Source organism: Antechinus flavipes, chromosome 6, assembly GCF_016432865.1.
Source record: "Antechinus flavipes isolate AdamAnt ecotype Samford, QLD, Australia chromosome 6, AdamAnt_v2, whole genome shotgun sequence".
Classification (NCBI taxonomy): domain Eukaryota; kingdom Metazoa; phylum Chordata; class Mammalia; order Dasyuromorphia; family Dasyuridae; genus Antechinus; species Antechinus flavipes.
The window spans coordinates 72,941,565-72,966,498 of NC_067403.1; the positions used below are offsets into that span (position 1 = coordinate 72,941,565).

The window sequence follows — 24,934 nt, forward strand, 5'->3', positions numbered from 1 at the left end:
CTAATCCAAATTATTGAACTTACTGATTATTTCTGCATTAGAGCTCAGTGAGATCTCATATTTGATCAAATTCTCCAAATATTATTTCAACATTGCTTCCCTAACCTCCTCCCAAAATATATTACCTTAGAATATATATTGGAAAGGAAAAGAAAATGTGCAATTATATACAGGGATCAAAGAGCTCAACAATTATTGGTTCTGCTGTTTACCCTTTGCATGATTTTGGATAAATTACTTAATCTTTCTGACTTCAATTTCTGAATCTGTTAAGTGAGGATGGAATGAAGGCCTAAAGCAATGGGATCACTCAGCTGGATATAAGGATCCCTGCTGATCCCAGAGTGATTTAGAAAACCACATACTGACATTAGTTAAGTTCGATTGCATTTTTATTTACTTTATTAGATACAATCCAATTTTGCATTTTAATCTAGTTTAAATGCATTGGCTCTTGGAAGTGTTATAGGCAGCATGGAGGACACATGTTTGCTATTTCTGGGTAGTTTTCTTCCAGATCTACATTTAGGCCCCTATAACATCATTTTACTTGTCTGGATCTCCCTTTCCTCCTCTTAGGTTCCAATTAAATCTACAATCCTATGAATGTGTCTTTCTTTACTATATTGTTTAAAAATATAACTTCTTTCCTATAGTAACAATGCTAACTACAGTCTTGACTGTGACATATGCTTTGTTCATATTGTGTATGAACTTTAAACTTTAAAGGAAACTTTAAAGGGAAGGCATCTAGACTAAGACCCTGGAAACATAACTTGGGATATCAGTGTGAATAGTCAGTACACCTGAATCATGCAATTTAGACTAGGATTTTTGTTTCCCCCTTTAATCCTGTAGATTTAATTGGTTCAAGGGACTAAAAACTTGAGTTGTTGACATTACTTTTTGGTTTCCAGAGTACGAAGCAGCCATGAGGAGTTAGGAGTGTTTTATTAGGCTTGAATAGTGGGAAAAGATGGGTAATTCAAGTGGGGGAGATTTGCTGAGTAGAATCAAATCAAAGCATCCTTAATGCCAAACTTTCCTGAGTATCCTCATTTTATGGCTAAGTGTCTCTTCTTTTGATAACTGCTGAATGATCCACAAATGTTTCATTTGTTCCACTATTGAATCTAAATGTCCAGATAGGACTGGCCTGAGACAGTCTATCTCAAAGCACAATGTTGGAGGTATAGCTCTAATGCCAGAAACCATCTTAGTTTAGGTTTGGTATTGGGGTGAAAAGCACTAACACAGCAATATATACACACATATGTGTACACTAGCAGATACACACACACACACACACACACACATATATGAAATAATGACATTTAATTTCCATGAAAATGGCTCAGTAGGTCACCAGAGGATAGAAACTTGAGAATTCTCAGACATCCATCAAATCTGAGAGACCCATATCATATATGATTAGGACTTTTATGCCCTTAAACTAGGAAAGCTGGGATCAGTCAGATTGCACAGAAGGAGAAAAATGTATCAGGGAAGTTGGGGTTGAAGGAAGTTGTGTCAGGAAAAATTCCATGCCTTTACACATTGAAAGGTTATCAGTTCAGGAAACTGAGGGAAATGGTTCCACTTCTAGGCACAGAGATAGCCACTATTCACCAATCACAATGATTCATTTGAGGGGTAATGCGCATAGCCATCCTACTTCTTTTTTTCCAAAGGGAGTAAGGCATAACACTTCTGTGGGATTCTGTGGACTCCATGTTTTTAGATGAATAATTGGGATTGATTGAAAAGATTTTGTGAAACAGAAAAAGCTAGAACAAATTTAATAAATATAAGTGTGGTTGACCTCAATAGGATAATTTGCATTTCCTTTGGATTTCCTCAAATAGAGAACTGCCTGAACATTTGAAGTTTTCTATGTTTTTTGGCAAAGTTAAAGATTCTGTGAAAATACAACATTCAGGCAAATGTTGTAGACTTGTGATCCCTGAAGGCATCTAATTAATATGTTGGCAGTGGTCTATGTACTCATGGTACTTTTGTTTTTTAATGTATGACAGGAATAAAATGTATCATATTTCTTTTTAATATTTCTCAATATCTTTTAATAATTTAATAAAAGTTAAGTTCATCTATTCTTTGCTTGAAACTCAATGAGTGCTTCTATCCTCCTGAAATGATACCTGGAAGTAACTGGTCACAAAAGCTAGTTAAAGTGGAGGGCAAAACTGAAATAATAAATTGAATGATTTAATCACCCCATTTTTGTCCAAATGATCTTTCTGAAACACAGATGTCATTCCCATGCTCAAAACCTTTTAGTCACTCCCTATTACCCATGAGTATAAAATACCTCTACATTTAAGGCCTTGTACTATATGACTCCAATCTACCTCTTCAAGCTTTTTTCACATTTCTCTTCTTCACATGGCCATAATCCAATAGAATTGGACCATTAGCTGTTCCTTAAATATGATGTTGTCTTTAGGCCACGCCTCCTCTTCCCCCAATTCCTTACTTGGAAGGCATTAACTCCTTTCTGCCTCTCAATATCCTTCAATTCTCTCCTTTTCCTTCCTTGAGCAAACTCCAATATTTTCTCTCTCATAAAATTTTTCTAAAGTATTTGGACTCTTTTGCACCTAACATCTTAAATTATACTGGGTTACTTTACATGATCATATTATATTTGTAACTCATGGTCCTGAGCCTGCAAAGGCTCTCACAGACCAGATTCAATCCTGGACGTTGACTGCAAAAGAATTATTTTCTCTCCTAGACTTGTCTCTGTCTGGAATTATTCAAGGAACAGGTGTATGTGTAGCTCACATATGATTCCTCTGTATGTTTCTCCAAAGTTCCATTTCTCACATAAGCAATCAAGGTAGTAATGGCTAGCCATTTATTTTATTTCACAGAAAATTCATAAGGGCAGCCAGGACCCAAAGGAGCTCATAAACAGATACACAAACACACGAAGTATCAAAGTAACCAAAGACTTCCTTCAGAAAGAAAATGAACTTAGGCTTGCTAAGAGGGCAACCCTTTGCCATTTTGCTAAATCCTTGGCTTCCTCAAAGAGAGTGACACATCCCTTCCAATATCAAACACTAGTATGATAGACTCTGGTTTGGTTTCAATCCCCTTTTAGAAAGCAAATTCAATTTGGTAGCTATCCTACAAACCATCTCCTTCTCATTGGTCCTAGCAAAGTTAAAATAAATGACTCATAGGTTTTTTTCTTTCCAAAGAGAATGCTACTCACAACAACATGTATGTGGGCTATTTTTTCTTTCTTTCTCTGAAATCAAGAAATTCCATTTCTCCAGAAAGGCTAATACCAGAACTCCTAAACCTGAAAGATATTCTTCCCTTCCATCCCATACCTCCTTGGTCCAGGCTGATGATGTCTAAGAAGTCTCCCTTCTTTCTCTCCTCCTTCCACTGAAATATATAAACTTCAAACAATATCAAGATATGTAGTTTTGATAATTTTTTTTCTTGTAGGCTAAATAAGTAATCTTTAAAAAGTCAGTGTGACTATATTGTGTGTTTGGGTTGTTGAGTTGGTCACATCAGTTTCTACATTGCTCCCTTTTACAAATGCCCACAAAAATTCTCCTTCAAGGTGTTCCTGAGGGAACTGTCTTGAGGCTAGGTCACATCCATGGAGAGGAAGGTTGTGCTGGCTAAAAATACCATGATGCCCACATTTCTAAGGTGGAGGCTACAAAGTAGGAATAGCTTTCCTTTTCACCTCATATATCTTCCTCCTCACAAAGACACCTTGCTGTATCTCGATGTAATTTTCCAACCCACAACAGTATAGCCTCCTAATAAAGCATTTGTAAGATAATGGAACTATCTTGACATGTATAGATGAATGGCTGATGAAAGATAAGAAGAGAAAATGCAATTTGGAGTTAAAAGTATGATAAAAGTGTTATAGCATGAAAACCTATGTGTGTTTTTGTGTGTATGTTTGTGTGTATTTCTGATTTAGTCTTTTTCCAAACCATAGTCTGTGCACTATTCATAGTAGACATACTTTCCTCATATCTAAATTTTGGCTATTTCCTTGCTTCCCTGCTCTTTTTTTGAAGTCCTCCATATTGAGATTCTTATAGCCAGGTTAAAAATTTCTGTTTATCCATCTGTTTGGCAGCTCCCTATCTATCATTTCAGGAGTGGGAAATCCTGCTAGCCTGAACAGGACTTCTTTTCCCTCCTCTCCTCATATCAAATGAGAGCTGCTTTGATCAAGAAACTACCAACCCTTTTCCCCAACCAACTGAACTTTTGAGCTATTATCCTTGGAACATAGAATAAAGATTCAATGAGAGTCATGATGAACTCTTTTTTTCTACTTTGGCCTGAAGACAATTATAGACAACTCTTCCTACTGATAGTACTAATTTCATCCCTCTCCTATTTTTTTCCCAATCAAAGTTTGAAGGTATTAGTCCTAGTATCAGTATGATAGGGTGCTATTCTATCCTAGCACCTTACCTGGTGTTGTTCCCTTGTATGATACCATATGAGCCACATGGCTTTCCTTTAAACACACCAAACAAAAAAGCCTATTGCTTTCAGTATTGAATAGTTCATCTAATTTCTCTTTTTAAAGCTCTTTTAGGTCAAACAATTGATTCTGCCAAGTTTCAAATATTTCTTCTGCATAGTCATTATTTAATAGACCAGAGTCTGTCTGTCTGTTTGTCTCTGTGTATGTATTTTCTCGTTGACTCTGAGACATACCTCTAAGAATAATGTCTTTAAATACACAAAATAAAACATAGAATTACAAAGGAAAACAATTATTGAAATGCATTGAAATATATTGAAGTACAGTTATCAAAATATTTTAAAACATAAATATGTTCACATACCCCAAGTTAAGAACTCTTATATAAATAAACCAAATGTAATATGTATATTTTCAGAAACAGTGGGGAAACAAATAGGTTTTTTCATTCACATAAATAATATTTTCCTTCATAAAAAGCTATAAAGAACCTCATTTTAAAATAGCATAGAAATATGCTTTCTTATATTGAATTAATTGTATTCATTTTGAAAAGACACACTCTATGAATCCAACTCATTATTTCTCCTTTCAGCTTTCTAGAAAAATGAAACTATCTGTACCTTTTTAAAAAAATCTTGTTTTGTTTTGTTTCTATTGGGGCTGGGAAAAGGAAGCTTCAGACTCTTTTGATGAGGAAAATGTCTCCTGGATAGTAAGTTTCTACTTTGTGGTGTCTTCCCAGCCAGGGTCAGTCGTGGCTTCCTTACATTTTAGTACCATGTCTGCAAATCTTTCCTTTTGTAACATCTTCCTTTATCTCTGAAAGGAGGCAGTAAAGTTTGCCTTCCACCAGGCTGCTTTGATTTCTCCAAAGCTCCAGCTTACATCAACACAGCTTCTACAGGTTCAGTCCCCTGTGTCTCTGAAACAAAATAAGACCAGAAGACAGCTAAGATAATGGATTTGACTGGTCCTTCTTCCACAGACACTTTCTGAAAAGGCCTACTACAGAAAAATGGATATGAAACGACTTTCAGCTCTTTAGATATAAGCATGTTACAAACATCAAAAAGAAAAAAAAGATGTTACAGAAAAGGATAATACAGGTCCATTTTATTCATAACTAGTAACACTGTAGTTTCCATTTTTTAAAAAAGATATAGGGTAAGGAAAACAGATGCCTTGAAACAGTAAAGTGATAAGGTGATTTAAATTAGCAGAATCATTGTTATTACTAATGCTAAAAATCACCATTGGATCATTTTTTATTGGACTAGATCTGTGGTTTCACTGCTCTAAGGGAGAAAATTCTCTTTACTATCATTTTTTATACTAATACAGCTAGGTAGCTGTTCTATGACTTTAAAATTTTAGAGAGTTACCTGGTGTATTGAAAGATTAAATGACTTGTCCAGGATCTTGCATCCTCTCTTTCTTTCCTTTTGCCTCCTGAATTCCCTGAACTCTTATAAAACTCAGTTCAACTTGTATCTTCTACAAAAAGCTCTTCCAGTTTCCTCTCCTTCATTGCCACCTAGATCCTTCCCACTGGGATTATATTCCAGTTATACTATATATACATATATTTTATGTGTAATTTGTCACACATTTTCTCCTTCATTAGTATGTTAGAATAAGAGCTCTATTAAAGTTCCAGTTTTAAAATTGTATTTATTCATTCATTTACTCAATTATTTATTCATTTGTTTGTTTGCTTTTTGCCTTTCTTTTTATGAGAGGACACAGTACCGTGCTTGGCATATGGTAAGCTCTTACTAAAAATTTATTGAGTAAGAGACCCAGATGTTCTTGAACCCAAGGCCACCTTTCTATCTACTATGTCATGCTGACAACTATTGTTATTAGTGTTACACTGTTTTCATTTGTGACCACTGATTTCACCAGTATTGTGGGAAAGTCCTGGAATGGACAATCCCTTTACTGATGCAGATCAGTGCCTTACCTCAAATTTACCATTTTAGACCATTGCCTGAGGACCAATTTGAGATTAAATGATTGGTCATTAGTTACACAGCCAATGTGTGTCAAAGACAAGACAGACTCAGGTTATCTTGAGTGCTGACTGGTTCTCTACTTTTACTAGTAACAACAACAACAACAAAAAACTAGTAACAAAATGTTCTCTGCAAAGTGAGCAAGGAAATAAAATTGTTCTTTGAATACTTAAACTGTTCAAGGGAACGTGTTCAACCCCACATAGGCAAATCCAGGAGCTAAGTGCTCAGTAAATATAGAATAAATAGCTATCATTGGTTATAGTATTTGAATGTCTAATTTTCAGATAGGTTCTCACATTTAGATGAAATCTTGAACTATTGTTACAAAATAAAATAAAATAAACCTCTCCATGAGAATCCCATTGTGTAAACTGTGGGAGATTCCATCTCTAGGCCAGAAGAATATGAAGATCTTAGTCAACTCTGAGAGTCTAAAATGCAGGGAGTCAGGAGGAGGGAATGGAGGATAGTGGGGAGGGAGAGCCAGCCTACTCTGACAAATGCATGGTCCTTGGTTAATTTCTTATTAGTAGGCTGCTCACATCCCAGTCACATTAAGAGTATTCCGTTTTCTTTGTCTGAAGTGTTGAGTGGTTATGAATAGTAAGGATAGACTATCTGTAATTATTTTTTAATTATTAATGGTTTTGTTAGATCCCTTCACTTTTACATTACATTTCTGTTAATGTAAGTTAAATCAAAATGTACTTTGGTTTCCAAGCAGCTCCCCAATGTATTTTTCATTCTTTCATAACATTACTTCAGATTCTATGAGGTGTCTATGATGAAGTTTCCTTTTCGGGAGACATATTCACAATACTAATGAATTCAAGGAATACTGGGTTGCTTAATTTCACTGGACCAGGCATTAGCTAATCATCACCAAATGCCTGCATTTTTAGTTCTGTTTGAGAAAGGTTTTGTCCAGCAGTCAATGATCAAAGTTGGGTCTTTGAACTGACTTAACAGACACTTATTTTATTTACTATTTCTCAGTGAATGGTAAAACAATGATAATATAACCAATAATTCCTATTTATACAGCATTTTTCAGAGTTTTCTGGTTTCAGAATGCTTTACATGTATTATTTCATTTGATTTTACAAGAACATTATCAGGTAGATACTATTATCCCCTCATTTACAGATTTGGACACTGAAATTTATAGAAGTTAAATGACTTGACTAGGATCACACAATGTCCTAAGGGTTTAAGGCAGATTTCTGAATTTATTGCTGAATATATTCCTGGCTTCCAAACCAGTCGACACTGTATCTTCCATAAGAGACAGCCTCTATTACATGGCTGATTCACATTGAGTTTTCAAGTCACTAAAAAATCCCAGATTTTCCCCACCACCATACTTCTCACATTTTTGCACTTGAGAAATCCAATCTTTTACAAGAAGATACAAGCCTTGGTATTCATCCCTTTTAACTGAAAAGTATCTATTTATGCATGTATATACATACAGACAGACAGATATATATACATGTATGTATTTTCTTTTAATCATTATGCCCTTTAATTTTGAACTAGTTCTTTAGCACTTTACTGAATAGATGCTTTCTGACATGTAGTTCTCAAGAGGTCAGCCTTGAAAGGGGAAAGAGAAAACGAGGCAGCCAGGGAACCAGCTAAGGAAATATGCACCCAGACTGTGGGGATTGCTTATAAGTAGCTTGAGAAGTAAACTGAGCCAGAGATACTGACAGACTGACTGCAACTTAGCTGGGTTAACTATACTCTAGAAAAGAGACTTTATCCCCGGAGAAAGAAAAAAATCCACCTTTTAATCAATTTTTCCATCACTAGCAGAATGGCACTTTTTGATGGTACAATATTCCCTGGAGAAATAGTCAAGACTTGTATTTACTAAGAGGCCTGGTTTCAGGATCAGTAAAATAATCAACTCCCCAAATTCAAATAATAACCTGCAATCAAAAAAGGGGGAGAGGAGGGGAGAAGGGGGCAGAGGTGGACTCAGCTTGGGGAGGGAGTAACAGACTTAAAGGAACACATAAACCCACACCATCAGAGACACACTCACTCTTTTGGCTGGGGGCTTTTAGAAAGATGATCCCTGTGCATGAAAATGAATGCAAAGTGAACTGAGATTGAGGCAAGATTAGAGCTGGGGAAGGAGGATAGGGTTAGATCTCTGGGAAAAGTATAGAGTTAACATGTGAACTCTACTAAAAATGACTGGATAAATTATGCAGAGGGATTTCTGGATTTCTTTCAAGTAATTAAGTTTCGATTTCTTGCATTTATTTTAGTGCCAGGAAGTACGAGGCAAAAAAAAAAATTGCAAAAGTCTTCATTGATTGTTCCAATGCTTTCAGTTTGATTTCGTGACTGGACTTAACTTTGGGAAAAGGTAAACACACGGGTTTAGGAAATTCACTGCCAGAGGTGAGAGTAAAGGGGCAGGACCTCCGCACACAAGGGAATTAAGCATCGTTGTAGAGACAGGATGGAAAGGTGCGCGCAGGACTGAGATTCGGGGCTAGATTGTGTGTGTGTGTGTGTGTGTGTGTGTGTGTGTGTGTGTGTGTTTGAGTGTGTATGACCTATATGTTTGTGTGAAAACCTATACGTGTTCACGTGTGTGCGCGCGCGCCCACGTCCTCCGTCTCTTGAGATTGAGGAACCAGGGTATCGAATGCTTAATTCCTGCTTCTTACTCTTACAGGCAGATTTTAATTTCCTTGTTCCTTAAAATGTTTTCACCCCAAAAAGATTTGTCTCTCTCAGTGGTTCAGAGTTAAAAGTTTTCTCCTGGTCGTGTTGGCTCAACTCAGTCCCCCCAAATTCAATCCTTTTTCTTTTCCAAACCCTGCGTGGCCAGGGACGTCCAGCATCTCACAGTCTTTCAAAAATAACCTTAAAGAGAGTGTGGGGAAAAGCCTTTATTCTCTTCTGGAGGAAGAAACCTTGACTTTTTTCCTACATGCTCTCACATCCTAATTCTGAAAACCCCAAAGTGGGTCTTAAATGGGGAAAAAAAAAGATTTTCTTTCCTTTCCCTGGTTCCGAGAGCTGGACAATTTCCAGAACGCCCCACTCCCCTTTTTCTCCTCTCCTTCCCGTTCTATTTCTTTTTCCACTAGACCAAAGAGAGAGCTCTAGGTGCTGGTGGGACGGTGACTTCCAACCGTTAAGGCTAGAGGTTCGAAGGTTCCAGGGCTCTCCATGGAGAAGCCGAGAGCGAGCTGAGCTCCTGCTCTGCGCCTTCTGCCTTATCCCTTCTCTGCCTATAAACCCGCAGCCCCGGCTGCCTCCCAGAGGAGGGTTCAGCAAAGGAGGATCCAGATCTAGAAGGTAGCAGGAATGCTGCTCGCAGGCATTTCCCAGGATCTGAGTAAAGGGGTCCCAACTTTCTAGGGATAGACCAGCAGAATAGGATTTCTAGTGAAGGGGCAGGGGGGGAGGCAGAGAGAAAGTACCCAATATATTCTGGCCTTGGATGCTTGGTGGAGGAGAAGCATCTCTTGAAAACCTGAAGTCTCCCTCCTCTTGCTCCCAAATCCTGGGCAGACTTGGGGCCCCAAAGAGCACTGGAAGTCCAAAGCCGAATAGAAGTTAGCACAGGAAACACCAAAGAGCTTGGGGTTTGAATGTGTCGTAAAGGAGGTTAGGAGAGGTAGGGGAAAAGAGGATACTGGAAGAAAAGGTGACAAGGAAATGGTTACGATTGCTTAGCAAGCTCTTCCAAACTCTCCCACACTCTTATTTTAACTCTTCTTCTCCATTCATCCCTACCCAAGGCCGGAGCTGTCTCTGTCGTGGGATTGAATTCTGTAGGAGACCTTCAAAATGGCACTTTCAGAGTGCTGTCGGGCCAGAACATCCTTTTGGGAGGCAGTGGTTTACTTGCCTTTGACCTCGCCCTCTGTGGAAAACTAGAAACTTGAGAAGGCCCACGAACTCCTCTGTCATTCATTTCGAAAACGCTGGAATAGGCTCCGAAGCCTCTGCCCCTAAAAATCCAAGAAACCCGGGAAGGTTAGACTCGGCTGTGTCTAAAACCAAACCAAATCAAACCAAAGGGAAAAAAAATCAGAGTGCCCTTCATGTATTATTCCCCCCAATGCACCAGGGTCAGTAAAATAATAAATGTTTGTAATTTTGATCTTAAATATGTTCACCGATTCAGGAAAGAAGACCAGAGTTCTCTTCTCCAGATTCTGGACACTCGTGGGGCGGGCTCTTTAGAGGGAGACAATTCATTGCTCCCAGAGCCTGCTCCAAAGTGGCTGCAGGGGGTGAAGCTAGGGAGAGAAATCCAGTGACACTGCTTCGAACCCTCCCAGCTCCTCCTGAATCTGCTCTAGGACGCCCTCGGGGTCACATCTATTTGCAGCCTGCAGGGGACTAAGCCAGAACAATAGCTCGGCCCGGCCAAGGGGGCTTTCCCAGGAAAGTGAGGCAATTGATCCTTTCCCCAGTTCTTTGAGTTCAAACAAAAACAAATCAGTAGCTAAGAGTAGAGTAAAGTCGAGCCATTTGAGGATGCTTTCTGTGGACAGGTAGCCAATTAAGCTCGGAAGCTTGATAGGTCAAGTTCCCCGAGGTTGGGATACTGATCCAAACCTCTTCGATTTGTTCCGAAACTTTCTAGGGGCGTGTGGAGCAGCGATTGAGCAGAGTTTCTAAATAAGCGGATGCACTTTGGAGCGACGTTTGTGGGCAAACTCTCGACGTATTATTGTTTTATCGATATCACTGGGAGCATGTTGGTATTCTGGGCGCTCTTGTAATGAGGCGGAGATTGCAAGTCGCGGGGCTGGGAGAAGATTGCATTTCCCCTCCTATACAGCCCAGAAGTCACTTCTGGGCGCTGCTGTTCATTTTTCACTCTGAGTGAGAAAGGGAAGAATCTGACTTTGTAACTTGATTTTTTTTTTTAAAGTATGTGTTCTTAGGAGGTCAGAGAATAACAGACTTAGAATAAATTCTTGAATTACCAGTCCAATGCGAAGGATTTTCATTTCATTTTCAGATAATTTGACTCCTAAGTCCCCATCCCTTCCAGGAAAAGAGGCATCTGTGAAAAGAAATGAGCAACATTACTTGTATGGAAATACCGATTCTGGCCCTTTCGGAAAGGTCTGCCTTGGAGTTGACTGGGTTAAAGTTGTTTTCGTCAAGCCACATTCCACATCAAACAAAGTTTGTCTAGTCCCTTCACCAGTAGTCTCTTTATTTCATGAATTTATTATAATGCCTTATTTACCATAGGAAGCGGTGACAAGTGTTTAGCATTTTGGAGATCAGTTGTCAGTTGCTATTAAAATCAAGATTAATTCATATTAACGATATGCATTTCTCAATACTCCCAGGTGACAACATACATTAAAACAACTATTGCAAGTAATTAAGCTCAATGAAGGGGGAGGGGAGAAGGAGAAGCTTCCAACACCCCCAAATATTTGATTTTGGTCTCCAAGTTCAGCGTGGAGTGCTTTGCCAAGGGAAAAAAAATGTTCATTAAACATCTCAGGGTTGCTGTTCCCTTTACATCTAATTAGGCACCTAATGGGAGAGAAGACTTTTTCTGTTGTTCTCCATGATGTTCTTCTAGACAAAATCACACACAAATTGTGTCAACATCCAGATTTTGAAATTCAGTTTATTGAGTCTTCTGATCCAAGGTACTTACTGGGTGGGTGAATGAGGGCATCTGGCAACTGTTTTTCCTCCCTTGACACCAACTTATTTAGTTTGGACTTGATACAAGTTCCAACTAAAAACCACATACACGCTCACACTTTTTATGGATTTTCTTTGTTGTTGTTGTTGTTCCACGTCGGAGACGCTCAACAGTTTATTCATTAGACTAAGCAAAGCCTTTTGAAGATTAAGCAAATTGGACAACTCTTTTAATTAGAAGATAATTTAAAGTTTGAAATGATATCATTGATGAAGTAGCCTAATTAGTACGGCGATATGTTAATAAGGCCAGCAAGACGCCCAGCATTGGGCTCTGGCATGGTCCTCTCTCTCTCTCTCTCTCTCTTTTTCTCTCTCTCTGAGGCTGGCAAGAAAATCCTTCTTCCTATACCGTCATTAATAAAAGATTTCTATAGACTTCAGCCTTTCACCGATGACATACAATTTATAGTACACACAATGCATTAGCCCATAGTGCGGCTCCATTTTTTCACTATTATGAAAACTAATAAATTCGTCAAGCTGAATTAAGCATACAAATCAGATGAGGCGTAGCAGATTACACAGTGAAGCGCGGTGTCTCCCGAGCCTAAATGAAATTTCAATCTAATAATTCCTTCCTGGCCCGGTCATAATTTGTTTAGAGATGTTGTTCTACTTCTTTCAAAGCGCTATTCACACTATAATTAAATGATACTCAAGCTTTTAACTTTGATTTATTTCATTTCTCGAAGCTGGAGACAGTGAGAGCTGTACAATGTCATTTTCCTCCCTTATTTCCTCGAAAATTACACGGGCTCCAGTTTAGGTCGAAATTAACCACCTAAGCACATATTTGCAGGAGGCCGGCACGAGCCGGGTTCATTCATGTCAACAGCCCCGGGCCCTGCCGGGGCTCCCCAGCGCAGCCCGCGCTCGCAGCCCCGCCAGACAGCCGGCACAATTTCCCTTGGCTGGATGTCTAATGCACTTAGCCCACGCAGGGAAAAGGGGAAACAAACAAACCGACCGACCCGACCGACCGAGGCGGCCGCCAGCCCAGGGAGGGAAATTCGTTGGGATCCAGAGCCCAGGCGGAGAAAACAGACGGAGCCCTAAGCTGCGGCCAGCCAAGCCCAGAGGAGTCGGCTCCGGCTTACTGGGGACCAAACTTTAACCTGCCCTGGGCGAGAGCTGGGAGAAAAGACGTCCGGGCGGAGAAGCTCTTTCAGCGAGGGCTCTGTCCAGCACTCCAGGAGGCACGGGGGGAGTGGGGGACCGGCCCTCGCCTGCTCCTCCGGGGTGCGTCCCGTCCGCCCTCCCTCCCTCCCTCCCTCCCCAGCTCGGAGCCCGCTACCTTCCCGCTCCGACTTTGCCCCAGCGCCAATGCGGGCACTTCCCCGAGCTGCGCCTCCTGCTTCAGCACCTGCTCGCCACTCCCTAGGCGCTGCGCCTGCACCTGCTCCCGGCTACCCCGACGCCCCTGCCCGCTGGGCTACTCCTGCCCAGCACTCCCTCACCGGGTGAGCCCCGAGCCCTTTACTACACCTTCCCTTCACCCTGTGTGAGGACTTGGGAGGAGACCTCACTGACCCCCCAACCAAACACCGTGGGAGATGGGAGTGAAGTGGCGAGGCCGTAGGGTGGGATGGCACACCTAGTTTCGCAACTGGAACTAGAAGTCTGTCTACTTCTCAGAGAAGAGACCGGGTCTATTCATCCCCCCTCCCCCTCCCCCACACACCCTCCCCACCCTCAGCAAAATAAAATAAAATAAAATTTAAAAGTGCCGACAGGATATCCGCTAAAAATAGGAGCTAACCGCTGGGTGTAGCGGTGAGAATGAAGATAAGTGGGGTTTGTGCTAGCCCCCGAGGGTACGTGGTGTGTGTGGTGTGGTGTGGTGTGGTGTGTGTGTGTGTGTGTGTGTGTGTGTGTGTGTAACCTGGGGCGCATTCAACACATGCGCTATGTAGTGTCTTTGGTTCCCCCTCCCCCGTAGCCAGCCCCTCCCCCCTTTTATTGTGGTTAATGAAGAATAATAAATCCAGTGAAAGGTTTTTCAAGCGTATCCACACGAGATTCACATTCACTATACTAGAAACGGGAGAAGAGAAGGAGGAGGAGGAGGAGGAAAAGAAGGGGGGAAGGGAGGAGAGGCACTCCGTGTGTGTGGAGGGGGGGTGTCGAAGAGGGAGGGGGGGTAATCGCATGCGCACTCTCACCCAGGGCCCGACCTGCCGCTGTCCAATGGGCTGAGAGCAGATAGAAACCGAGGGAGAGAGAAAGACTCACAACCCAAATACCCCGATGTCTCTTCGGCACAAGGCACCTGCCGGGTCAAGGTGCGCAGGGCTGAGCTTCGAGACTGAGGCAGTCGAGGCGGTGACACAAAAGAGCGCCCGGAGGAGGGCAGGGAGAACACGCTGGTTGGCAGCTGCTCCAGCTGTTCACTCCATCCGGGGCCGGGAACCAGAGTCAGTCAGTGTCGAGGGGAGGGCGGGAACCTGCTACTTGGGTTGGGGGAAGAGAGAGCCCGGTGCGAGGTGACAGTTAACTGGGGAAGACAGGGAAAGCCCATCTCTATCTAAGCCTGGCTCTAGAGGCAACTTCCTTGCAGAGTTTCTTCCTTCCTACTTGGATCGAGGGACGAGGGGCGGGAAAGAGGGCGCTGGGAAGGTACAGAAGAGGACTGGTGGCAATCGCCTACGGCATTTCCCAGCGGCATTGGTGCTTCCTGGGGAAACGGGGAGGGGCCTGGGGTAGGGTGAGAAGTGGGGAGACCAGGCTAAGTGGGGGTGGGAGTCAGGGAGGGGGCCAGCCCAGAAGCGTTGGGATCAAAAGCGCAGGCGGAGAAGGAGGAGGAGAAAGGAGGAGGTAGTCGGTGGGAGAGTTGGTGACAGAGGAGAAGGCGGGGGTTGAGGGTGGGGGGTTTGGGGGGGGGCTGAGAAAGAGAAAGAGAGATCCGGAGCCCAGAGGGAGAAAAGGAGGGAGAAAGGGGAAAAGGAACAAACCTTGTAGGAGCTTGGCAAGGAAGGGAGGAGGAGGGGGAGCGAGGGGGAAGGCGAGGGGGAGCGAGGGAAGTATAACACTGCGGCCGGCCGGAGGCTTGGGGGGCAGTTGCGAGAGGAAAGGGCTGAAGCCAGAGCACAGCGGAGCCTGGGACGACTAAGAGGCAGCTGCGGCGGCAAGAGCGGAGTCGAGCCACTCTGCCCCAGAGCGACATCCAGGTCTCGGAGCGGAGCCTGCCGGCCGCCAGCTCAACTTTTCCCTTGCCTTTCCCGGCTCCGGGCATCGTTTGCGCATCCCGGTGCCTGGTGCCTGCGCTCCGGGGCGGCCGGGAAGATGATGATGATGTCCCTGAACAGCAAGCAGGCTTTCAGCATGCCTCACGGCGGCAGCCTGCACGTTGAGCCCAAATATTCGGCGCTGCACTCCGCTTCTCCCTGTACCTCCTCTTCCGCCGCACCCTCGTCCAGTTCCCCCAGCAATACTAGTAGCGGGGGCGGCGGCGGAGGCAGCGGGGGCCGGAGCAGCAGTAGCGGCAGCAGCGGCAGCAGCGGCGGAGGCGGCGGCGGCGGCGGAGGCAGCGGGGGCGGCGGAGGTTCCGAGGCGATGAGGCGAGCGTGTCTTCCCACCCCACCGGTATGTATTCTGCATAATCACCGCTTAAAGGCACGTTTTGACAGCCCCCTTTATCTGCTTGATGTTTTTTTCATGTCTGCACAGCAAATCACCCCACACCTCCAATTTTTCCCCCCTCTCTCCCTTCTCTTTCTCTCCTTCTCTCTCTCTCTCTCTCTCTCTCTCTCTCTCTCTCTCTCTCTCTCTCTCTCTCTCTCTCTCTCTCTCTCTCTCTCTCTCTCTCCCCGCTCTCCTCCTTTCCCTCAACTTATGTATTCAGTGGATCTAGTCTTTCATATTAATTTTTATGACCTGGGATGTTGCCTCTCTGTGTGTGCTGTGTTGTGTTGGGTGTTGTGTAGTCTCTCTGCGCTCTCTTTTCCTCCTCCACCGTTTCTCTCTCTCTGCCCACTCCCCCTGCTCCTCTTTCTTTTACCAGGACTTCTTTTCTTTCTTTTTCTTTCTGTTTGGTTTTCTTAACCTTCCGGAGATGGTTTAGTTGGGCTGGCTGGCGGCAGCGGGCGGTCAGGCGGGAGCACTGGCGGAGGTGGTGTGGGGAGGAGAGCCCAATTCCCAGTAGTCAGTAATGTGTGCCTTCTACTTGCAATTACAGAGCAACATCTTCGGTGGTCTGGATGAGAGCTTGCTGGCCCGCGCGGAAGCTCTGGCGGCCGTGGATATCGTCTCGCAGACCAAAAGCCACCATCACCACGCGCCCCATCACAGTCCCTTCAAGCCGGACGCTACCTACCACACCATGAACACCATCCCGTGCACCTCCTCCGCGTCGTCGTCCTCCGTGCCCATCTCGCACCCTTCTGCCCTGTCCGGCACCCACCACCACCATCACCATCACCACCACCACCACCACCAACCGCACCAGGCGCTGGAGGGAGAGCTCTTGGATCACATCACGCCGGGGCTGGCCCTGGGCGCTATGACGGGGCCCGACGGTTCTGTGGTGTCCACGCCGGCCCACGCCCCGCACATGGCCACCATGAATCCTATGCACCAGGCGGCTCTCAGCATGGCCCACGCACACGGGCTCCCTTCGCACATGGGCTGCATGAGCGACGTGGACGCCGACCCGCGGGACTTGGAAGCGTTCGCCGAGCGCTTCAAGCAGCGGCGCATCAAGCTGGGGGTGACCCAAGCGGACGTGGGCTCCGCTCTGGCCAACCTTAAGATCCCCGGCGTGGGCTCTCTGAGCCAGAGCACCATATGTAGGTTTGAGTCCCTCACTCTATCCCACAACAACATGATCGCTCTCAAACCCATCCTGCAGGCTTGGCTCGAAGAAGCCGAGAAGTCCCACCGAGAAAAGCTCACCAAACCCGAGCTATTCAATGGGGCCGAGAAGAAGAGGAAGCGCACGTCCATCGCCGCTCCCGAGAAGCGTTCCCTTGAAGCCTATTTCGCCATCCAGCCTCGCCCCTCCTCTGAGAAAATTGCCGCCATTGCAGAGAAACTCGACCTTAAGAAAAATGTGGTGCGGGTTTGGTTCTGCAACCAGAGGCAGAAACAGAAAAGGATGAAATATTCGGCTGGGATCTGAAAGGCCCTCCATCTCTCTTGGGACTTTTACCCTTTCTCCGATCTCAATTTCGTCCTCTCTCCACCTATTTCTCCTCATCTTTTCCCTCTTTACTTGTCCATAAGAAATTATTTCAGTGTCTGATTCCACCAGAGAGAGAAAATGAGAAAGCTATTGAAGAAGCCTGGCGAAACTAGGGGAGGTGTGTGGGTGTGTGTGGGGGGGGGATGGATGAAGAAACAAGATTTAAAAAAAAAAAAAAGAAAAGAAAAGAAAAGTAGACTTGAATTTTCAAGTTTGGACGATGTTGTCCCTCTTCACATCTAGAAAGGCAGCCTGCTCTTCCAAGTATTCTGGCACTGACTGAAGGCAGATATAAAATCCTTTTTTAAAAGACTGAAGAACGATCAAGTAAGATTTGTTTTTATTCTTAAAGACATTACCCTTGTTCGAGTTTAAAAGTACACTTTGCAGCTATTTTTCAGAAAATTAAAATTGTGTCAGGACTGGAACTTTAAACTAGAGTTTGACCCCTAACATGATAGAGACATCTCAAAAGTATTTTGATTTAAAAAAGAGAGAGATGGCAGATTTTTCTGCATTTACACTGTATATTATATATAATATATTTTTACTGTGGTTATTATTCTCGTTCTCCTCTGAAGTGTTAATGCTTAGGAAAGGAGCTGCCCACTGTGTTCACTGATCTTTAAAAGCTATTATTAGATTACTGCCAAACAATCCTCTGTAAATTATTCATTTATGTCTCTGGCAACTTAATTTGTGCTCATTATGATTAATTAAACTTCTTTAATCTAAGTCTGGTTAAAAACAAACAAGGGGAAAATATGTATAGTGAACACCAGAAAAGTTTAAGTTTGAAGACTTTGTGGAATTCCTAAAACTATCGCTTTCTACAATGTTCCTTTTGGCCCACGTGTAAATTCTCACTCTGAACGAAGATTGTTTCTCTTTTGTTTTTTCCTGGCAGTGTTCTTATTTGTGACTCGTTGACACTCTGTAATAGATGTCCTCCGTTATTTGTATAGACCTGATTCACTGTCCAAAGTATTGTTTACTTCCTTACATATTTAATGGGGATTCCCATACTGTCCTGTCCCCACCAATCTCTCTCTCTCTCTCTCTCTCTCTCTCTCTCTCTCTCTCTCTCTCTCAATCTCTCTCTCTCCCCCCTCCCTCCTATCTCTCACACATTCACAGGCACAAGCACACAGACAGTCCTCTAAAGCTGAAAATAAATTAGGGTTGGCTTGGTTTGCCTCCTGGTGTTTGTCCTTATAGATTTCAAGACTATTTCACAATGTTTCAACTTCCCAGTTCTCTTATATTTTGTTTATTCTTTTCTATTTTTTTTTTTTACATTTTTAAGATTCCCCCCTTTGGAGGTTTGTTTGTAGAAAAGCCAAAATTTAATTATTAGAGGGACAGTGCACTGCTTGTAAATTCACATTGTTTGGTACAATTCTTTTGAAATAACAATAACAAATAAGGTACACAACTTCTAGTACTTTAGGTATTGTAAATATTTCATTGAAAAATGATGCACACATAGATATATTCTTACAGATTTCGCTGTACTGCTGTTATAATGGAGACTTTCTGAAGTCTTAAGTTCTGTATATGAGCCGGTTTCATTGTTTTTGTTAATAGAAGCTTTATTTAATATAGTCATGTATTAAGTTATTTTCAATGTTGTTGAATTGTCTTTCATTGAAGAAAAGATTTTAATGTTTTATTGGGAAAGTATGCTGTTTTTTCATTAAAATATGCTATTGAAATTAAATTGCTTTTAAATGTTAAGTTGTTGCTTTAATCATTAATTTGGTTCTTTTTTGTGGAAGTGCTTGGAAAATTAATATGACGATTTTGATATTTTTCTCCTCAAACTAATGGTTATTTTAGGTATATGTAGGAACATGGTTTTGTAGCAGAAAATGAATAAGTTGGATTTATTACTGGCTCTTTAAAACAGAATTCTATTACTTAGTATTTTGGAGAATTTCCCTTTCGGCCAGGATGATGTGGGGCATTTAACAACAAATTAAGATATTTCCTTTCACTTGCCTCTTCCAGACCCTCAACAAGGTATATAGGAGTTGCTTTGTAAATGGAAAATATTGAATGAACAACGTTTCCTAATCATCTTTCCTCTTTGCCCCTCCCCTCTCCAGCATTTAGAGAGGGAAGCCAATTGAAGAATCTTGGGAGGTGACTGCTCAGATCACTTCAGAGCAGTGCCAGGGGACCGGGTGTGGCTAGAGCTGAAGCTCAGGGTGCCTTAGATGTAGAATACGACCCTACAGCAGCTTCCTACTATTTGACAGCTCTTATAGTATAGACGAGTGCCAAGCTGCAGGGGGATGACACTGGATTGGAAGGACCTCCCTCTCTTCCTTCAGATTTCCCTCCTTTACAACACTTCCCATCACACTTAATGAAGCTAGCTGGTCTGGGGTAGGTGGGGTAGTGGATCCCAGAGAGGGAGAAACAAGGGTGGGAAGGGGGATATGTAAAAAGTGATTCTGTTATGCCACTTGCTGTGATGAGTGGAGTTGCTGGAGTTGACAGAGGTCTCTTCAAGGTAGAATAGAGACAAAGAAGTTCTTTTCCTGACCCCAGTCTTTTGCTCAACAGTGAAATTAACCTCAATCTGATAATTTTCAGATTCTCTCAAATTACAGAGTGATTGGGGTTTTAAAACACTTTATTAAGAGGGCTCTGATTTGAAGTTAATATCATTGATAGAAAAATACTAATTGTACAAAATAACAATTATAGTTTGTAGTTCAAATAAGAAGAGACCAATGGGTTTTCCTTCTTATACTTCCCAATCTCCCCATCCCTGATGACTATGCTTTATCTAACCCATACTCTCCTGAAAAGTGAAACTCCCTCAAGGTATTTTTAATGTCAGTGACTAAATGGAGGAATGCCAGATTTCCCTACTCAAAATCATTTTAGTAATTCAGACTGTCAATAAATGCTGGAGTGGCACTTGAGTATGCTTTAGAGATGTGACAAACCCCATTAGAGATAGAGAGTGGAAAGATAAAGGGGGAAGATGATTAAGAATAACCAAAAAAAGGGAAGGAGTGAACCTCTAAATTTAAAAAAAAAAAAAAAGGAAAAACATTTGATATTCGTGAATCAGGCTGAGTTGGAGGACAAGGAAAAGGGACTTTGAAGAAAACGAAAGAATTATTGCAACTTTGCTAAGTTTAGAAGAAAGTGACAAGGCATCTGACTTTATTATATTCTAGTTTCTTAGAACTGAAATCCATCACCTTCATTTTTGTTCTCACTCTATTCCTGGTCTTCTCAATTTGCTGCCCAAACCCCAGTGGAGGCCTGCATTCAGCACCATGGACAGAGCACAGAGTCTGGCCAAACCCCAATTCTATCTAGTGTTTTTGAGTAGTAAACCTTGTTTGGAGTTGTACTTATTTCAGAGTGGAGGAATCCAATAGTTTCTCCTCAAAAGGAAACTGATCCTTCATACAGAAGAAGACAGGTTTCCCAAATTTGATTGCAATTTTTCTTTAATATAAATACTCAATTCTCACCTGGCCAGTGCTATCTTGGTTGAGGGGATGGGGAGAGGAGAGGTGATACGTTGGGGGGGGGGGAAAGGGGTGGGAAGTGTAGGGGAGATAGTGTGTGGGAATATTCTATTTTACAAATAAAGCCATCAGATTTTTATTAAAAGAGGAATCCAGGTAGTAAGTGGAAATGAAGAAAGACGTTGAATGAGATGAGATAGGAGTGGAGGAAACAATATTGCTTTCCTTGAAAAATTTTCTACATATTTTGAGATTTGCAACAAACTCTATGTGCCAATGGTTGTAATAATGAATAAAGTGAAATTCAGTAACAATCCAACTATTTCAAAAGTTGGGATAGCACCATGTTCTCTGCCCTGATTCACCAAGGATTTCTTTGTGTTTTGTATTGTTTAGTTCTTGGGTTTTGCTCTGTGTAAGACATTTTAGATTATGATTGGGTACCTAATACTCACATTCAGGGTGTTACATTTCTTCCCTCTCAAGCGTATTTTTACTTACAAGAAAGATATTGTTTCTTCATTTATTAATTAAACATGCTTAATGGCCTCTAGTAGGTTTTCTAGGTCTAAATCTATGATCTTATATTCTAAGAGTATGATGGTTTGTGAAGGAAATGAAGAAAACCAAATAAAACCATTTTTTTCACATAGTTTTTTTAAGTAAAGAAAGGGAACAGAGAAATCCCAAGTTAGGTAAAAGATATGGAGGTGGGGGACTTAGACAAATGACTAAGAAAGTTAAAGTAACAAGGGGGGAGGGAGAATAATCCATGCACAAAGTACTGTTTAATATTCATTTGTGTTCAATTCAATAAACATCTTTAAGCACCGACTGTATGCAAATGGTTGAGCTAGCCCCCTGGAGACCCAGAGATGACTTGATAATGCTCAGAACAGTAATTGATCATATGAAAATATGGAATGTCACTGACACATCAGTCCAATCACTAGGTATTTATGTGATTTATTTTCTAGTCATTCTCCAAGCTGTACTCTAGGAAACTATATGTATTATGTGAAAAGGAGAAGTTATATGGGCAAACTCTCCCCCTAGGCTAGAAAGTTCAGTCTGAAGTGACTTATTTTAAACAATATAAAAACTCTAACAATTAAGCCATTTTCCAGGATTCTGTTCACCAAGATCATGTGGATAAAAACAGAAAACAATTGACAGTCAGGAAAAGTGGCTTCAATTGCTATTTGAAAACACTATATCTCAATTAAAACACTAGATCATCACTTAGATGTTGTATCACTGATATCACTGGTGTTTTATCCACCTAGGGGGTACAGTTATTTCTTTAGACAGATTTCTTAGGGGTTATATGGAAATCTGAGGGTGTCAATGAAATATGCAAAAGTAATAAATCATACGTTCGATTTTTTCCTTGTTATACATTTTTTTTCAAAACTAAGGCTTTGCCTCTCAAGAATAGGGCTTGAGAATGCAGTTTGCAAAGGCTCTGGACCAAATATTCTCTCTTCCTTCCCATTTCATGTAAAACACCTTTGTCGATTTTCCCTTTAAATGTAATTCTTCTATTTAGTCTACTAGGAGAGCTCTTTATGTTGATATAGTAGTGGTGGGGAGTGTGGAAATTAAAAAATCTCCTTGATTTTCTTTGAAACCTGTTATTTAGAAGGTCGGGAGATTAACTTGTCAAGTAGCTTCTTCGACGAAGTTTAGATATCTTTGCGTCCCGCAGAATTAAAAGTACTGGAAATAAGCTTTTAACCATCTTAATTGAAATGCTTTTTATTTCACTTGGAAAATAATACTAACAGGCAGGAAGGAAAGAAAGAGATAAAGAATGAAGGAAGAAAAGAAAAAAAGGAAGTTTAGGAAAGGAAGAAAAGAAAAACATAAGGATGGAAGAAAGAAAGAAAGAAAGAAGAAAGAAATAGAAGGCAGATTGATATTTTCATTTGCCTCTAATGGCAGCAGTAGCAGCAGCAACAGGAGAGGGAAAAAAAAAGTCAACGTAGTATTCTAATATGGCAAACAGGGAGAACAAGATTCCCTCATAATGAGGATAATTAGAACGACCAGAAGAGCCAAATTTGTCAATAGGCGAGTGAATATATTGCAACAGGAGAGAAATCTTGAAACTTCTTCCGCTTTTCCCCTTTAAATGAGCCATTCCCAGTACTGAAAAGCTATTATGGGAGAATTAATAAATTACACAGCGAATTATTAAATCCAGATAATTACAAGGAATAAGTAAGTAATCATTAGTTATCTCAGCTAATTACTGTGGGTCAGAGCGAGCCGGAATGTGAAATCCTCTTCGGGAATTGAAATTAACTTTGCACAGCGAGGCTCTCTGCTTGACATCCCCAGTCTGTGGCCACATGGCAGCTCCCCTGTGAGCCAGTCTTTCTATTTAACTTGGAGAGAATGGAAATAAAATTAAGTGGCGACGTGATAATAGGGAGCTGCTTAGAAAGAAAACTCTGTGGCTTTTATTTTGTACCTTTAGTGCCCGCAAGACGAAAAGCTTTCTTGAAAACATTTTTTTTAACCTTTTCATTGGAATGAATTCTGTCTTGCGTCTCTCTCTCTCTCTCTCTCTCTCTCTCTCTCTCTCTCTCTCTCTCTCTCTCTCTCTCTCTCTCTCTCTCTCTCTCTCTCTCTCTCTCTCTCACACACACACACACACACACACACACACACATACACACACACACACACACACACACTCCCCACCTCTATACCTCTATACTCACATAGTAGCCTGGTCTAACAGATTAATTGCACAAGATGAAGATAGAATTGAAGAACAAATGCTTTACTCTAGTTTGGGGGTGGGGAAAGAAAGAAGGGGGCGATATAGAGATCTGGTAGATTCAGGGTAAGGGGAACAAACAGAATAAAGCCAGGAAGAGGTAGAGCCGCTCTTGCCTTTCATCCTGCACACTAGAAAGGCTGCCCAAGTGGGAAGCAGGGTATAATCATCTGTTTGTTTTGCTGGGTAACAATAAGCTTTAATCTCAGAATGGTAAGAACCAGCTTAGTGCAAACGCTTCTCTGTTGATCTTTCGCCAGATATCTTTCAGAACTGATGTCATCTTTTTTCATATAGGCTGCACTTTCCAAAGCCATCCTCCCCCTCCCCTTCTTCTTATCTCCCCCCCCCCCAATCTCAAAGAACACAGAAAATTCTGGACTCTTTCTGCCTGTTGGAAAGTACGTTCGTATGATATTATAATTCTATCTACCGTTTTCTAAAGATGGGCGGATAAAGAAAACTGCTGTTAATTTATCAAATTGGGGAGGGGGAGGAGAGAGGAAAGCTAAGGGTTTTTTTTTTTTAATCAATCGCAATTAGATGGACAGTCTTTCCAGTCTTTCCCTCTCACTCCTTGCTCCAGCCTGGGATGATAATAAAAATTTAATGAAGGCTGGGACGAGCAGAGAGCTCCGTCTGGGGACCATGGAATAGAATATTTTAACTGTACATTTATACCAAGTGTCTGGCTTCAAAGACGTGACTGCTTTTAATCTCGAATTAGAAAACCACAGACTCGAAATTAAATATTAGATACGCCCGGCTCCCTTTCCTTTTTGGAATATTGTCACGATTGTGTTTTTCTCCATTGCCCTGGTTACACACTACACACACACACACACACACACACACACACATCTTAGGTCTCCAATTACATTTCCGTGAATAATAGATAGCTTTGATAGGGTGAAGCATTCTGGTGCTTTGGCTTTTTTTTTTTTTTTTAAATAGAGTTAATGCAATATTAATTGGCTGTAGCTGTTATAAGAATGCGCAGCCCCCTATTTTCAGGAACAAATCGATGAGGTGGGGATGTGGGAAAGAGTCGAGGCAGAAGCTCTCCCCCGGCTGGGGAACTTCTTTTCTCCCCCCAAGCTTTCCCAGCTTTAGGTAAGTGCAGACCTTGGGTGAGGATGAAGGGCGGGAGAGGCGCTAGCTCCGGCCGGCGCAGCGAGCTCGCCTTCCCGTTTACCCGCCTGCTCTGGGCCTCAGTTGCAGGGAGAGACA

At 42.0% G+C, this 24,934-nt stretch overlaps 1 protein-coding gene across 1 annotated transcript; it reads left to right on the forward strand.

The window, feature by feature from the left end:
• The first annotated feature begins 15,384 nt into the window (after positions 1–15,384).
• POU4F2 (POU class 4 homeobox 2) lies at positions 15,385–17,523 on the forward strand. Its single transcript, XM_051965645.1, has 2 exons — positions 15,385–15,822; positions 16,415–17,523. Exons 1-2 carry the CDS (start codon positions 15,523–15,525, stop codon positions 17,354–17,356), a joined length of 1,242 nt encoding a protein of 413 aa, XP_051821605.1. The 5' UTR covers positions 15,385–15,522; the 3' UTR covers positions 17,357–17,523.
• Positions 17,524–24,934: the final 7,411 nt, after the last annotated feature.